We start from the raw sequence: 14,193 nt of genomic DNA, 5'->3' as shown, positions 1-14,193 counted from the left end.
CTGTTTTTCTCTTCCTCTGATCCATCATTCTGGAGACTGATTTTGGCTTGTTGTACTGCACACTACTGTACTGTAAACTACCCCATCCTTGGGTTATGCTTGGTTATATCCATATTAAACAGTCAATCATTCCTGTTTTTTGACAACAGCCACTCAAGCTTCCAAAAGATCTTTTGATTTTAGATCTGATTTATTTCCTACAACACACTACAGAATGTCCAATAATAGATATAAACTTTGTGTAAATTTTACTAGTCATGGTTTCTTATTTCAAATAAATTTATTTATCCCAAATGTGGTGGCAAGAGCTTCATAACTTTCTGATTGTGATGTATTACTTCAGATTAAATATTCTTTCTAAAATCATCTATAGTGAGGGACGTGTCTGTAACAAAGGAATTTTTTCCATCCAGGTCTTCCATAACAACACTGTTATGGAGAAAACAGTGTTGGTATTGTACTCTTTGTGTACATGCAACTACATAACCAGACACTCAAAAATATCTGATTGGAGATATGCAAGTTTAGTCAGTGCTGAAAGAACCTAAACATCTTCTCTGCATTCTTGCAGGATGAGGTGTATTGATTAGAAAGCCAGCATTCATCATGCTCCATCATTACAAGATGCACACTGCACAGTATAGAAGGATCTGCAGATCACTTGGAGTATGAAAGATTATAAATATTGTTATGACAGCAGTTGAAGATTCTTGCTGAAGACATAAAGCCTACATTTTCAGGAAAAAATACCATACAGCCTTGTTATCATGACCCTATGGAAAGTCTCTCATCTCATCTTAGTTTGTTTGTCATTTTTTTTCTTTGGTAAATTGCATCAGAGATTATTTCTTTCAAACATATGTACCCGTACAAGATGCTATCCGTGCCAAGAAACTATTTTAAGCTTAGGATGTGGCCTCCGAGGTGAAAGTTTGTGCTTGTTTTGCAATAGTTGTGCATGGAGATGGATTAGTCTGAGATAAACCAGTTAATTTGGACTTGGGAAAGACAATTTGTTTTGGTCCAAAATTCCTCTGGGTTTTGAAACAGACTGCTAACTTGTAATGGCTTGTTTAAAAACCTGGCACACAACCCAGAGCGTTTGATTATTTCACAGTGCAAATTGATGCAATTCAGCTCTTGGCTGCCCATAAAGGTCATTATGTTCCATTTGGTAAGAAAGCAGGAGCTGAATTGGTCTTCTTGTTACCTCTATTTGGATAAGACTCTCTGAAATAATCAGTCTGTACAGACACCTGTTACAGACACCTGCAATAGAATCGGATTCTGTAGACTATTTAGAGTATAGATTTAGCTTTGAATCTAATTCTAATATTTAATATCCATCCATCCATCCATCATTGGCAAAGCATAACTACCAGCTATCAACTAACTTATTTAAACTAAACAACTATCAGTACTAACTTATTTAAACTAAACAACTATTAGCCAAAGCTATCAAGTAAATTATTTAAACTAAACAACTATCAGCCAAAGCTATCAACTAACTTATTTAAACTAAACAACTATCAGCACTAACTTATTTAAATTAAACAACTATCAGTCAAAGCTATCAACTAACTTATTTAAACTAAACAACTATTAGCCAAAGCTATCAACTAACTTATTTAAATTAAACAACTATCAGCACTAACTTATTTAAATTAAACAACTATCAGCCGAAGCTATCAACTAACTTATTTTAAACTAAACAACTATCAGCACTAACTTATTTAAATTAAACAACTTTCAGCCAAAGCTATCAACTAACTTATTTAAAGGTGCCCTAGATTCAAAAATTTAATTTACCTCGGCATATTTAAATAACAAGAGTACAGTACATGGAAAAGACATACAGTGAGTCTCAAACTCCATTGTTTCCTCCTCCTTATATAAATCTCATTTGTTTGAAAGACCTCCGGAAAACAGGCGAATCTCAACATAACACCGACTGTTACGTAACAGTCGGGGTGTACGCCCCCAATATTTGCATATGCCAGCCCATGTTCCCAACATTATGAAAGGCATTAGACAAGGGCAGAACGTCTGGATGTGCAGAGCTGAATCAACAGACTAGGTAAGCAAGCAAGGACAATAGCAAAAAATGGCAGATGGAGCAATAATAACTGACATGATTCATGATAACATGATATTTTTAGTGATATTTGTAAATTGTCTTTCTAAATGTTTCGTTAGCATGTTGCAAATGTACTGTTAAATGTGGTTAAAGTTACCATCGTTTATTACTGTATTCACGGAGACAAGAGAGCCGTCGCTATTTTCATTTTTAAACACTTGCAGTCTGTATAATGCATAAACACAACTAACTTATATTAACTTTTTTTTTATGTTGTTTAAGGCAAGCGCGAGCTCTTGGGGCGTGGAGCACGAGATTTAAAGGGCCACACACCCTGAATCGGCTCATTTCTAATTATGCCCCAAAATAGGCAGTTAAAAAATGAATTTAAAAAAATCTATGGGGTATTTTGAGCTGAAACTTCACAGACACATTCAGGGGACCTTAGACTTATATTACATCTTTTTAAAAAAAGTTCTAGGGCACCTTTAAACTAAACAACTATCAGCACTAACTTATTTAAACTAAACAACTATCAGCGCTAACTTATTTAAATTAAACAACTATCAGCACTAACTTATTTAAACTAAACAACTATCAGCGCTAACTTATTTAAATTAAACAACTATCAGTCAAATCTATCAACTAACTAATTTAAACTAAACAACTATTAGCCAAAGCTATCAACTAACTTATTTAAACTAAACAACTATCAGCCAAAGCTATCAACTAACTTATTTTGATATGATACCCCTAATTTTTTACTGGTGTAACCAACTGGTTTTAGAATTCACATAGTTAAATGGAGATCGCATGTAGTGCAGGGGTTTCTGTTGATGGTTATGTAAATACACCTCTTCATCTTGAGAAGTCAGTATTGTGGCAGAACTTACACTGTGAAAAGACATTTTTAAAAAACAAAACAAATCAGTGAATAAAATGCAAAAGCACAGGTCATGAATACAAGATCATTTCCAAGTCATTGATTGAATATCCATTGAAGTCAATTAAATCAGTAATTAAGAAATGGAAAGTGACTGTGTAAAGGCCAAAGTATACTAAGGCTGTCCGTGTCTGCTTACCGTCCACATGACGTAATTTTCGTCATCGTGAGGGTCCACGGACGAGCGTGCAGCCCAATTTTTAAGACCCTGCGAACGTTCCGCGTACAACAGCGCATGTGCGAGTGACTTGAGCACTTTGTAAAAATGAAGTATATTCATTCACAAAATGAAGTAAAATGAAGTATTCAATTCACAAAATGAAGTATACCCGGGCCTTAAGAAGGAGACTGCTGAGGGAGGCCACCAATGACAACTCTGAAGAGTTATTGGCTTTATATAGAAACTACTTATAAATACTGCTTCACCAGTCACAGCTTAATGAGTGAGTGGTGAAGAGAAAGCCACTGTTGAAAAATGTCATATGACATCTCGGCTACAGTTTGCAAGAAGGCATGTGGGAGACTGAAGCCAGCTGGATGAAGGTTCTGTGTTCTGATGAAACCAAAATTGAGTTTTTTGGCCATTTGGCTAAATGGCATGTCTGGTGCTGAACATCATCAAAAACACACCATCATCACTGTGAAGCATGGTTGTGGCAGCCTCATGCTGTGTGGATGCTACTTTTCAGCAGGCCCTAGAAAGAGTGTGAGAGTAAAATAAACAGGGAAATCATGGAGGAAAATGGGATGGGTGATGGAGTCTGCTGGACACCTGTGATTTGGGAGATTTGTTTTCCATCAAGATAGTGCCCGCAAAACATAAAGCCACGGCTTCAAAACAATGTTAATGTCTTGGAGTGGCCAAGACCGAATCCAGTTCTCAATCCAATTGGAAATTTATGGCTGTCCGCTTACAATCTCCATGCAATCTGACTGAGACAGTTGCCAGATGTGCAAAGCAGAGACATTTCTACACAGACTCTCTGTCTATCTGCCTGTCGATCAGTATTTCTATCTATCGTTCTATCTATCGTCTGTCAGCTGTTCTATCTATCGTTTTGTTAGTCTGTTTTGTAACTGTTAGGCTACGTTCAGACCGTCAGTCCAAATCCAATTTTTGTGTATATTCGATTGAAATCCGATCAGATTTAACAAGTGTGAATGGCAAAAAAATCACATTAAATGTTCATATGTAGTTTGAAATCCTGGTCAAATGGCATTCTGGAAATCTGTTTCAGACTGACTGCTCTGATCGGATTTTGCACGGTTTATGTGACTTTCTCATGCCACGTAAAATGTAAACATCAGTCGTTATAGGAAACATGCTAAAAGTCATTGCAGAAACAAGGTTGTGTTGTTGCAAGGTGCCGAACGAGCAGAAAATATATAATATAATGGAGACATGTTTTGAAACCGGCGTAGATGACAGCATGGAATAAAGCCACGAATACCAGCCTTCTACATTTCTGCCGCTGCCTCAGAAGATGCAGTAATCCAGTGTAGCGGCTGCGCATTGTCATGTTGTAAATAAGACAACATCTGTATTGCAAGCCCCTCAATGTCGCAGTTGTTGTTGATTTTGGCGTATGCCTACGAACTCAACATCATTGCCATAGAAACTAATGCATATATTCCAAAAAACGAAAGATCGGCATGGACACACAAATCGGATCCTGAACAGTTGCAATACACAATGTGGACAGTCAATAATTTTAGATCAGATTCCAATCGGATACCCAAATAATCGGATTTGGATTGACAGTGTGAATGTAGCCTTAGACAAGACTTTGCCAAGTCAATGTTAGTTTATCATTAACATTTTTGTGGTATCCTCAAGGCTATAATTTGGTCTCTCATGATCTGCTGACAAATATCTTGTCTTGTGCAATTAGACCTTTTTTGTTCATTGTCTCTGTATGACCGCAATTAGATTTTTACAATCTGCGGTTGTTGCTTTTTTTTTTCTCTCTTTTTTTAACATCTGTCTCAGATAATAGTCAGTCAGTTTATTGGATCACAATTAATGCTCCATGTAAATTCAGTTCCTACAAATCTTCCAGCACATCAGTTTTTCCAAGTTTATTTGAGATGCAGATCAGGCAAGGCTGTGAATGGAATATACTTATCATGTTTATATTTTTGGAGTGTTAGAAGAAATGAAGGCTCACAATAAAATCTGAAAAGGGTAGTTTAAAATTAATTGGCTCCAGTGAGCTCCAAGCACCCTTGTTTTCCACTCCTGTTGGCTTGAGAAATGTCTTCCTCCCCTAATGCTGCACGTCTCCGTCAAAGGCTGTGCCAGTCAACATTAACTGCCCTTTATAATGGCAGAAATGCCATTAATGGAATAAAATGCTCTACTTGTTGTTTTGGAACAGCTGGTTTTTGTTCCATCACCTTACATCAGAGCTTCTAGAGAATTACGTATGTTCTCAGTCAGACCGGTGCAAGTCCTTTCAGAAGCTCTGTTAGACCCGCAGGCTGACTTAGTACTCTTGTTTTGGGCAGCAAGCTAGAATTTTGACTGACACATTTATAGAAGTGAGCTTTAAATGTCATTCCAGGAAATAAAACCTGTTCAACTTATTTTAAAGTGTACTTAGCTGATGTAAAAACTACAATTTAAACTTACTGCAGGCTCTAAAAATAAAATTTTGTCATGGAACAGAATAGCAATCCTGTGTGCAAACACTGCGTATTGATGCTTTTGTACTATTGGGACTTTCATCAATGTGTACAGACATGTAGTCCATAGAAAATCTCTGCATTAGTTAAATTTCCCTATATTTATTCCTCAGACAGGCAATGCAAATTAAATTTGTCATGTTGTTACTGGGTCATTGAAATTAGACCATAATTGTAGTTTAATGGCCTCTGGGAAATACATCATGCTAGACACATACTGTAGTAGTCATGAAGTAGAGCAGAATTTGGCGTCCATATGCCTTCCACACAGACTGTGCATGCACTTTGGACTTAAACCCCCATTGCGGGTAACTCTATGTCCAGATTCTCAGAATTTAGTAGAAATTTAAATTGCTGAACTTATTTGTTTTTGACACTGAGTAAGCATGACCATAAGAGGTTCTCTGGATCTCAGGCTCTGTCAGCATATAGCATCTGTGGCATTTCAAAGAGCCAGGACCAAAATAAAACAGATATGTAATCGAAGAACAGGACAGATTTCAATCAATGACACATGAAATTCCTGGGTCCACTTCATATAGTATTCATGAGAGGAGAAAACACTCGGGTGAGGGCACGTGTTTTCCCAGTTATGTGATTTGAGCCCTGATTGGGTTATATAACTATAGCCTTATAGTTTTTCTGACTTTTGTCACTTGTTTCAAACATAACTTTTGACTAAAGTTGCTCAGTTGTTGTTTTTATATTAATAATATTTTTATCTTCTGCATTAAATCACCTGATTAAAAGACACAGAACACTTCATTTATTCTTTGGAAATAATTGTAAAACAAAACATGCACTTGTTAGTCATGATTGACGGTTTGCACATCACACAGTAAATCTAGTTCAAGTAAAACGTTAGACCTTGCTTTATTTTTTTTATTCTGCTGCCCTGCGCTCTCTCGCCTTTGCTCATCTGCCACAATAATGTCTTTGAATTGTTCATTTTCTCTGCAAATGTTGATATACAAATAATTGCACTTAATTTAATTGGTCCAGGGTTATTATCATTAACTAGAACTAAAACTAAAACCACAAAAATAAAAGATAATAATAATAATAATAATTTCTTAAAATAAAACATTAACTGAAATGAAATATGTATTATTTTTTTGTTAAAAAACTTCATTTTCAAATTTCAGCTAGTTGTCAAGGCAGCATTTCTCATTTTTGTTTAGGGTAATTTGAAGTACTAAAACTAAAACTATATAGACATAAAAAATAAAAAAATAAATAAAAAAACACAAAATAATAAAACTTTAAAGGTGCCCTAGAATTAAAAATTGAATTTATCTTGGCATAGTTAAATAACAAGAGTTCAGTACATGGAAATGACATACAGTGAGTCTTAAACACCATTGTTTCCTCCTTCTTATATAAATCTCATTTGTTTAAAAGACCTCTGAAGAACAGGCGAATCTCAACATAACACCGACTGTTACGTAACAGTCGGGATCGTTAATATGTACGCCCCCAATATTTGCATATGCCAGCTCATGATCAAGGCATTACACAAGGGCAGGCAGTATTAATGTCTGGATCTGTTAACAGCTGAATGATCAGACTAGGTAAGCAAGCAAGAACAATAGCGAAAAATGGTAGATGGAGCAATAATAACTGACATGATCCATGATATCATGATATTTTTAGTGATATTTGTAAATTGCCTTTCTAAATGTTTTGTTAGCATGTTGCTAATGTACTGTTAAATGTGGTTAAATTTACCATTGTTTCTTACTGTATTCATGGAGACAAGAGCCGTTATTTTCATTATTAAACACTTGCAGTCTATATAATTCATAAACACAACTTCATTCTTTATAAATCTCTCCAACAGTGTGTAATGTTAGCTTTAGCCACGGAGCACTATCAAACTCATTCAAAATCAAATGTAAACATCCAAATAAACACTGTACTTACGCGATTAGACATGCTGCATGATGAACACTTTGTAAATATCCATTTTGAGGGTTATATTAGCTGTGTGAACTTTGTTTATGCTGGTTAAGGCAAGCGCGAGCTCCGGGGGAGGGGAGCACTTGATTTAAAGGGGCCGCGCAGCCTGAATCGGCGCATATTTAAATCTATGTGGTATTTTGAGCTGAAACTTCACAGACACTTTCAGGGGACACCTTAGACTTATATTACACCTTTTAAAAAGACGTTCTACGGCACCTTTAACTAAAATTAAAAAGAAAACAGAAAATATAAAAATAAATCTAATTCAAAATATTAATAAAAAACTATAATAGAATATCATGCTAAAATAACACAGGATTGATTGTCATATCATGTAATTAATTATTTTTATAAAAATGAATCAATTTGCAATCCTAGTAAAATAAACATTATCCTTTTCCAGCCTACTGGTTTTCTATTTATTTTAGCCTCTCTCATAAAATTCTGTGATGTCTTATAATACTTTTTTCCACCTCTTTTGTTCAGTTTTTTTTTTGTTATAATGACTGTCTGCCAAAATGGTAGTGATTATTAAAAGATTAAACCATCTCATCCCCAGTAATGTTATGCAATCCCTCAGTTATCCGCAATTTCTTCAGTGTAAAGTGGCCAAAAGTAATTTTGCAGAATTCATTCTGTGAAATGAGATTCTTTTTTTTTTTTTTTTCTTTTTTTTTTTTATAAAGGATAAACTATATCCATATGCGGCCCGTCTCAGATTTTAATCAGAAAAGACAAAGAACATTGCAGTGGTGCATGTGAACTGCGACTTGCTGAAGGACATTCGTGAAAGATGGAGTCCAAACACATGACGTTCTTTATGACTTATCCTTTTCATTTGGTAGAATGGTTTTGTAGCATGTTTTGTGCAGCACATCATCAATTTACAAAGGGATATTTAAACTACACCATTTTCAACTGAAAACAGAATTTTTTTTATGCATTTTGGCCATCTTTTTACGCAACAACTGCGTTTTGGGGCCTGAAAATGAAAACTTTTGAAAATGGGTTTTTTGAAAATGATACCGTTATTGTTTCTGTGTAAACTACAAAAACATGAATTTGTGAAAACGGTGACATCATGGTCATGCATATTGAGTGTTCAGTCTATAGGCATGTGCGAGTGCTTAACGACCAAAACAACAATGGCGGACTACTTTTGCTGCTCAAGATACTGAATTTATTAAGGCCTCTCCAGCAAAGTGTAGGCTTACTACACCACTACTACGACCAAAGGAGACACATTATTTACATAAGTAGAAGAATGTGAATGTGCATAGGTGCGTCGTGTTTCTTTACACAGTGACATCGCCAACTACTGGCCTGGCATGCATAATACAGTGCTTTAGTCATTTTCGTGGATATGTGTGAACGGGGATCGTTTTGACAACATTGTCATTTTTGTTTTGTACTTGTAGCATCATATTCAATTCCTTGTGTTGTTGTTATTGGCCTTTAGGTGGCTAGAAGTGGGTGTGGTTAACCTAACCTGTACACAGTATTGGGTGATTTATCTGCGGGTGCTGCAGGAGGCCATCTGGCCTGGAGGAAGTCTGCCGGCTCAACCCCGACCCCAACGCAGCCAGCAGCAGAAAGAGGAGAGCAGAAAGCAGGCTTTGCAGTGCCTTATGAAACTACTGCCAGGTGAGACGCCACATAATGTTAACACATACACTACCATTTGGGGTCAGTGTGAAATTGTTTTTAAGAAATTAATTAAATTGATCAAAAGTAACGGTAAAGACATTTATAATGTTACAATTGTTGTTTCTATTTAACATTTTTATTAACATACTATTTTTATACTGAATAATCATGTGACACTGAAGACTGGAGTAATGATGCTGAAAACAGAGAAAATTCCACTGGTATATTTTTATATCTTTAAAGTTATACATGGTTAACTGCCACCCTACCTCTTTAACTTTCTTTATTTTAGCTCGGGTAGTTACCATACAGTTGCGCTCTAGTTACCAGTGTTTACTTTTAATGTACCCTGGGATTTGGCAGATCTGGGGAAAACTGCTTTTTCCTTTTATACACTTTGGACATGGAATAATTTGCAAAAGGATTTAAATCTGAATACACTTATATCTATTGATGAATTTAAGGCAGTCATAAAGGATGTGGAGATGGAGACAGTTTGATACATGCTCTGAACAACTGATTTGAAACAAAAGATTTGTAAAGCTTCGAAGCTTTATTAAGCAGTGTGTTTTGAAATCGCCATCGCTAGATATTGTTGAATAAAGTCGTTACTTTGTTTTTTTGGTGGACAAAAAGTATTCTCGTTGCTTCATAACATTAAGGTTGAACCACCACATGAACTGTTTTAAATGCGTCTTTAGTAGCTTTCTGGGCATTTGAAAGTGTTAATTATCTTGCTGTAAATGGAGGCCTCACTGAGCCATTGGATTTTATCAAAAATATCTTAATTTGTGTTCTGAAGATGAACAAAGGTCTGACGGGTGTGAAACGACATGAGAGTGAGTAATAAATGACAGAATTTAAATTCTTGGGTGAACTAACCCTCTAAATATAAAGAAAATTAAGAGATTATTCATGCTTAAATGGTGCTGTCAAATCGATTGATCACGATTAATTGCATCTGACATAAAAGTTAGTGTTTCAATAAAAAACAGTTGGAGGAGCGCAACTGGTAACACACCGAGCTAAAATAAAGAAGATATAAAATTGAAAATGTTCACTCAAAAATTACAAATGAATTGATTAAAATTACAGCTGTCAAATCGAATAATTGCTTTTAATTCTATCATCGCAAATATTCTTTATTTTAGCTCGGGTTGTTACCAGTTGCGCTCCTCCAAACATTATTTTTTAAATGGAAACAAATTTGTGATTAATCGTGATTAATCGATTTGACAGCTCTAATTTTAATCCATAGATTTGTAACTTTTGAGTGAACATTTTCGATTTTATATAGCATTTAATAATGTGTTTTGGATGGAACAGGTAAAATTTGAGGTTTGAACATAGGGTTTAAAAAAAAATGTGTGATTCAGTAACAACACCATTGCTCAAAAGCTGAATCAAAACATAAGGTCACAGGAAACCACCTCAACAGAAAATAATTGTTCTTCATCAATAGTGTGGTGTAATCCAGCAGATCTTCATCTCTGTGTTCCTTGACTGAGTTTATTGTGTGTTTCTATGTTTTTACAGATCTGATCTCTGAAATGCTGGGCTCTGAGAAGTACAAGATATCTTGGCAGACGGTTGTGGATTCTTTTCAGAACCCCACCATAAACAGGTGTGTTTGAGCAGTAAACACAGATGAAGATAAAAATCAGCAGCACAGCCACCTATGTAACACGTTCCAATATGCATATTTATGAGATTAATAACATTGATGGGAAATTCCAAATTCCTTAGAAATGTTGGAACATGCATATCTAGCATCTTGTATATATATATATATATATATATATATATATATATATATATATATATATATATATATATATATATGGTGCTTCCCACAGGTTTGAAATATACTTGCGGTGGTAGCCGGGCGAAAAATCCTCCTATTACCCAAGGCACAAAAATTGTCTACTACATGTGACAAACAAATAATGTGTGATTTTTAACAGTATTTTTATTTATTAAAATTCATTTTAATTACATAGCATATTACATTTAATTACATACTAATATTATGCATTATTATGCATTGTAAATTATGCAAAATTACAGCATTTAAATGGTTCACCTTTTCCTATGCTCTCCTTGCTGTCATATAGTGTCTCTCTCAGTGAATGGGACCCAGATTTTACTAGTAAAATTTATAAAATAAATAATATATGTGTCAAATAATGTTCTTAGTCTTTTCTTCCTGTGGGAGAGACTACAATAATTTACTATGAATTAAATGGAAATCAAATTAAATACAATTTATTGTGTAACTAAAATACCTATTAATGCCCAAAAGAAAAAGAAAAAACTTAGCGTGTGACTTTTAATTATAAACAAGCCCGAAATAAACCAGGACTCTTATTTTGAAATGTCTATACTATTGCAGGCTGATCCTTCAGATTCTGACAATCGTCTAAAACATTTTATATAAAGGCCATAAAGTAGACTTTGTAATAATTCATCTACTTGAGTTCATTAGCAATCGCTTGGCATAAATCTGCGCTTTTCATTGATTGAGAATCACTTTGAAGCAGCCTGAAGCGCTGTTGCGCGAGCTTGTAGAACGCGCAACAGCGCCGCCTTGTGACTTTGCAAAATGCAGCGCCTGTGGGAATGTCAGCGGGAGTAAACAGTTCTGACGCACACGTAACGAGCAGGGATGAAACGACTAGTTTATCGATCGCGGATGGTTTCATTATCTTGCGTGGATATAAAAGTATAAGAGGATAAAAATAATAAAAGCAAAAATGTGTCTCCGAATATACTTGGGCGGCCGTTATTATACGTGGGCGGCCCGCCCAAGTAAAGTCTATGTGTGGGAAGCACTGATATATATATATATATATATATATATATATATATATATATATATATATATATATATATATATATATATATATATATATATATATATATATATATATATATATATATATATATATATATATCTTAGCATCTTATCATCACTTTTCAAAATGTACTATTTGTAGCTGTAAAAAGCGCATATATATATTTCATGAGGCAAGCAGATATGGCCTAGTGAACTAGTGGCTTTAATTGTTAAAATGATCTGGTTGCAATTTATTTACATCATTCTTGTTATGGCACAGTAAGTAAGCAATGCCGTTAAAAGAATGCAAAAATGTGCTTTCAATAGATTAATCACTGTGCTGTGTTATCAGGGCACCCCGTGACATCTTTGTAGACTGTTACCACAGTGGGGATACATGATTTATTCTCACCAGCTTGGGTTTTGAGAGAGCTGCTCTTTGATTTACTAGAACATGCTGTAGTCTGCTGTAGATGTCCAGATGAAACAGATGCTGTTACAATCAGTTATACATTGACTCAGTATCCTTTGCTTTATGAGCTGTGTCCTTAGCAGACGGTATAAAGAGGGGGGAAGGCAACAAGGCTTGTCCGAATCCAGTGTCTGCGTGATATCCTGTCTAGGATCTTGAGGTTCTTGATAATACAGTGTTGTGGGATCTGTGTGCAGGATGTAGCTGTGCTTGTGATCTATGTGACTGTTTTTTTTGCAGGCATCTTGTGTACTGCATCTGGGATCTGCTAATCGAGTTTCTTGTCCCTGAGGTGTCTGACGAGGACTTTCAGAAAACACTTCTGCACAGCCTGTCCAAAAATGCAGAGAAGCTGCCGCCATAGGTGTGCTGGGGGGAATGGAGACATAAAAACACTTGCATACATACATACATATCACATACAAACGTGTGGTCATTTGCAGTGTTGGGTGGAAATACTTGCAGAAACATCATACGATCAAGAAAGTGTGGATTTTATTCACTATAGCCTGTGTCTGGCACCAATTTAGGTTCCTGTTTCTGGGACACACTACGCACGTCCGGGAGAGCTTTGATTAATGGACACCTGTTTTGTGTTTTATCAAACCACAAGTCCAATCTCAAAAGCCCAACATACCGGATCTGAATTAGTCGCAAGTTCTCTAACTTTTATCCACCTTGTTCTCACTTCAGCTTTGGGCAAAGCTCTTACAGATGGACTGCACAGATCATTTCCGCACCGTCCTATTGTGTGTTTATGATCTTTCAGTCTTATTATACCTTGAGTTTACACACATTCACTCTGTTATTCTTCAGACGCTGTCCCAGTTGTATCTCTTCAGCCTTCCGTATGAAGAAAGCGTTTTTTTTTTTTCTTGAGATTCCTCTTTAAGTGGGAAAATTCGTCACATCTGCTTCTGGTGTCACGGTTGAGTTGTACGTGCTTTGTGTGCTTTCAGCCAACTTACAAAGCCTTTATACATAATGTCTCTCTTCACCACTTCTAATTAAGTGGTTAGATGCTGACATAAAGCCTCTAAAGAAAGATCATGCTGATTTATCAAAAACGGCCAGTTTTCAGAACATTTGTCTTAAAATTGTTTATTTACGGTCTCTTGGAAGTATGTAAGTTATCTTAAAGTGTTAGTTCACCCAAAACTTAAAAGATTCTGTCATTATTTACACACCCTCATGCCATTACAAACCTGTATTACTTTCTTCTATCTTATGTGGAACATATAAAAAGATTTTTTTTGTCAATGAGCAATGAGCACCAAAACGATGTAGTTACCAAATTTTTTCAAAATGCCTTTGTTTTGCGCAGAAACAGGTTTGGAACAACATAAGGGTAAATAATGACAGTGTTCATTTTTTTGGTGAACTATCCCTTATTCCCTTTAAATGTTTAATTTATTTAAATGTTAATTTCTTTAGATGTTAAACTTAATTCGCTTATTTATAATTTACAACAAATAATAGAGAGTTACATGGAAATACTGTTTTGCGGTTTATATATTTTCTTATTATTTTAGCACAAAGAGATGATGTCTTGATTGCCTTAATGTGTATAA

At 35.4% G+C, this 14,193-nt stretch overlaps 1 protein-coding gene across 1 annotated transcript in view; it reads left to right on the top strand.

Annotated features, from left to right (window-relative positions):
- snx19b (sorting nexin 19b) overlaps positions 1 to 14,193 on the top strand; it is a 33,766-nt gene that overhangs the window by 18,751 nt on the left and 822 nt on the right. The window contains exons 10-12 of the mRNA XM_048160280.1: positions 9,127 to 9,311; positions 10,851 to 10,938; positions 12,863 to 14,193. The exon at positions 12,863 to 14,193 is cut by the window's right edge and continues 822 nt beyond it. Coding sequence (XP_048016237.1) covers positions 9,127 to 9,311; positions 10,851 to 10,938; positions 12,863 to 12,986 — 397 coding nt within the window. The 3' untranslated portion in view covers positions 12,987 to 14,193. The remainder of the gene's footprint in view (positions 1 to 9,126; positions 9,312 to 10,850; positions 10,939 to 12,862) is intronic.

Source organism: Megalobrama amblycephala, linkage group LG16 (genome assembly GCF_018812025.1).
Source record: "Megalobrama amblycephala isolate DHTTF-2021 linkage group LG16, ASM1881202v1, whole genome shotgun sequence".
Classification (NCBI taxonomy): Eukaryota; Metazoa; Chordata; class Actinopteri; order Cypriniformes; family Xenocyprididae; genus Megalobrama; species Megalobrama amblycephala.
The sequence above is the reverse complement of the archived record's forward strand: the minus strand, read 5'-3'. Positions and strand labels throughout refer to the sequence as shown.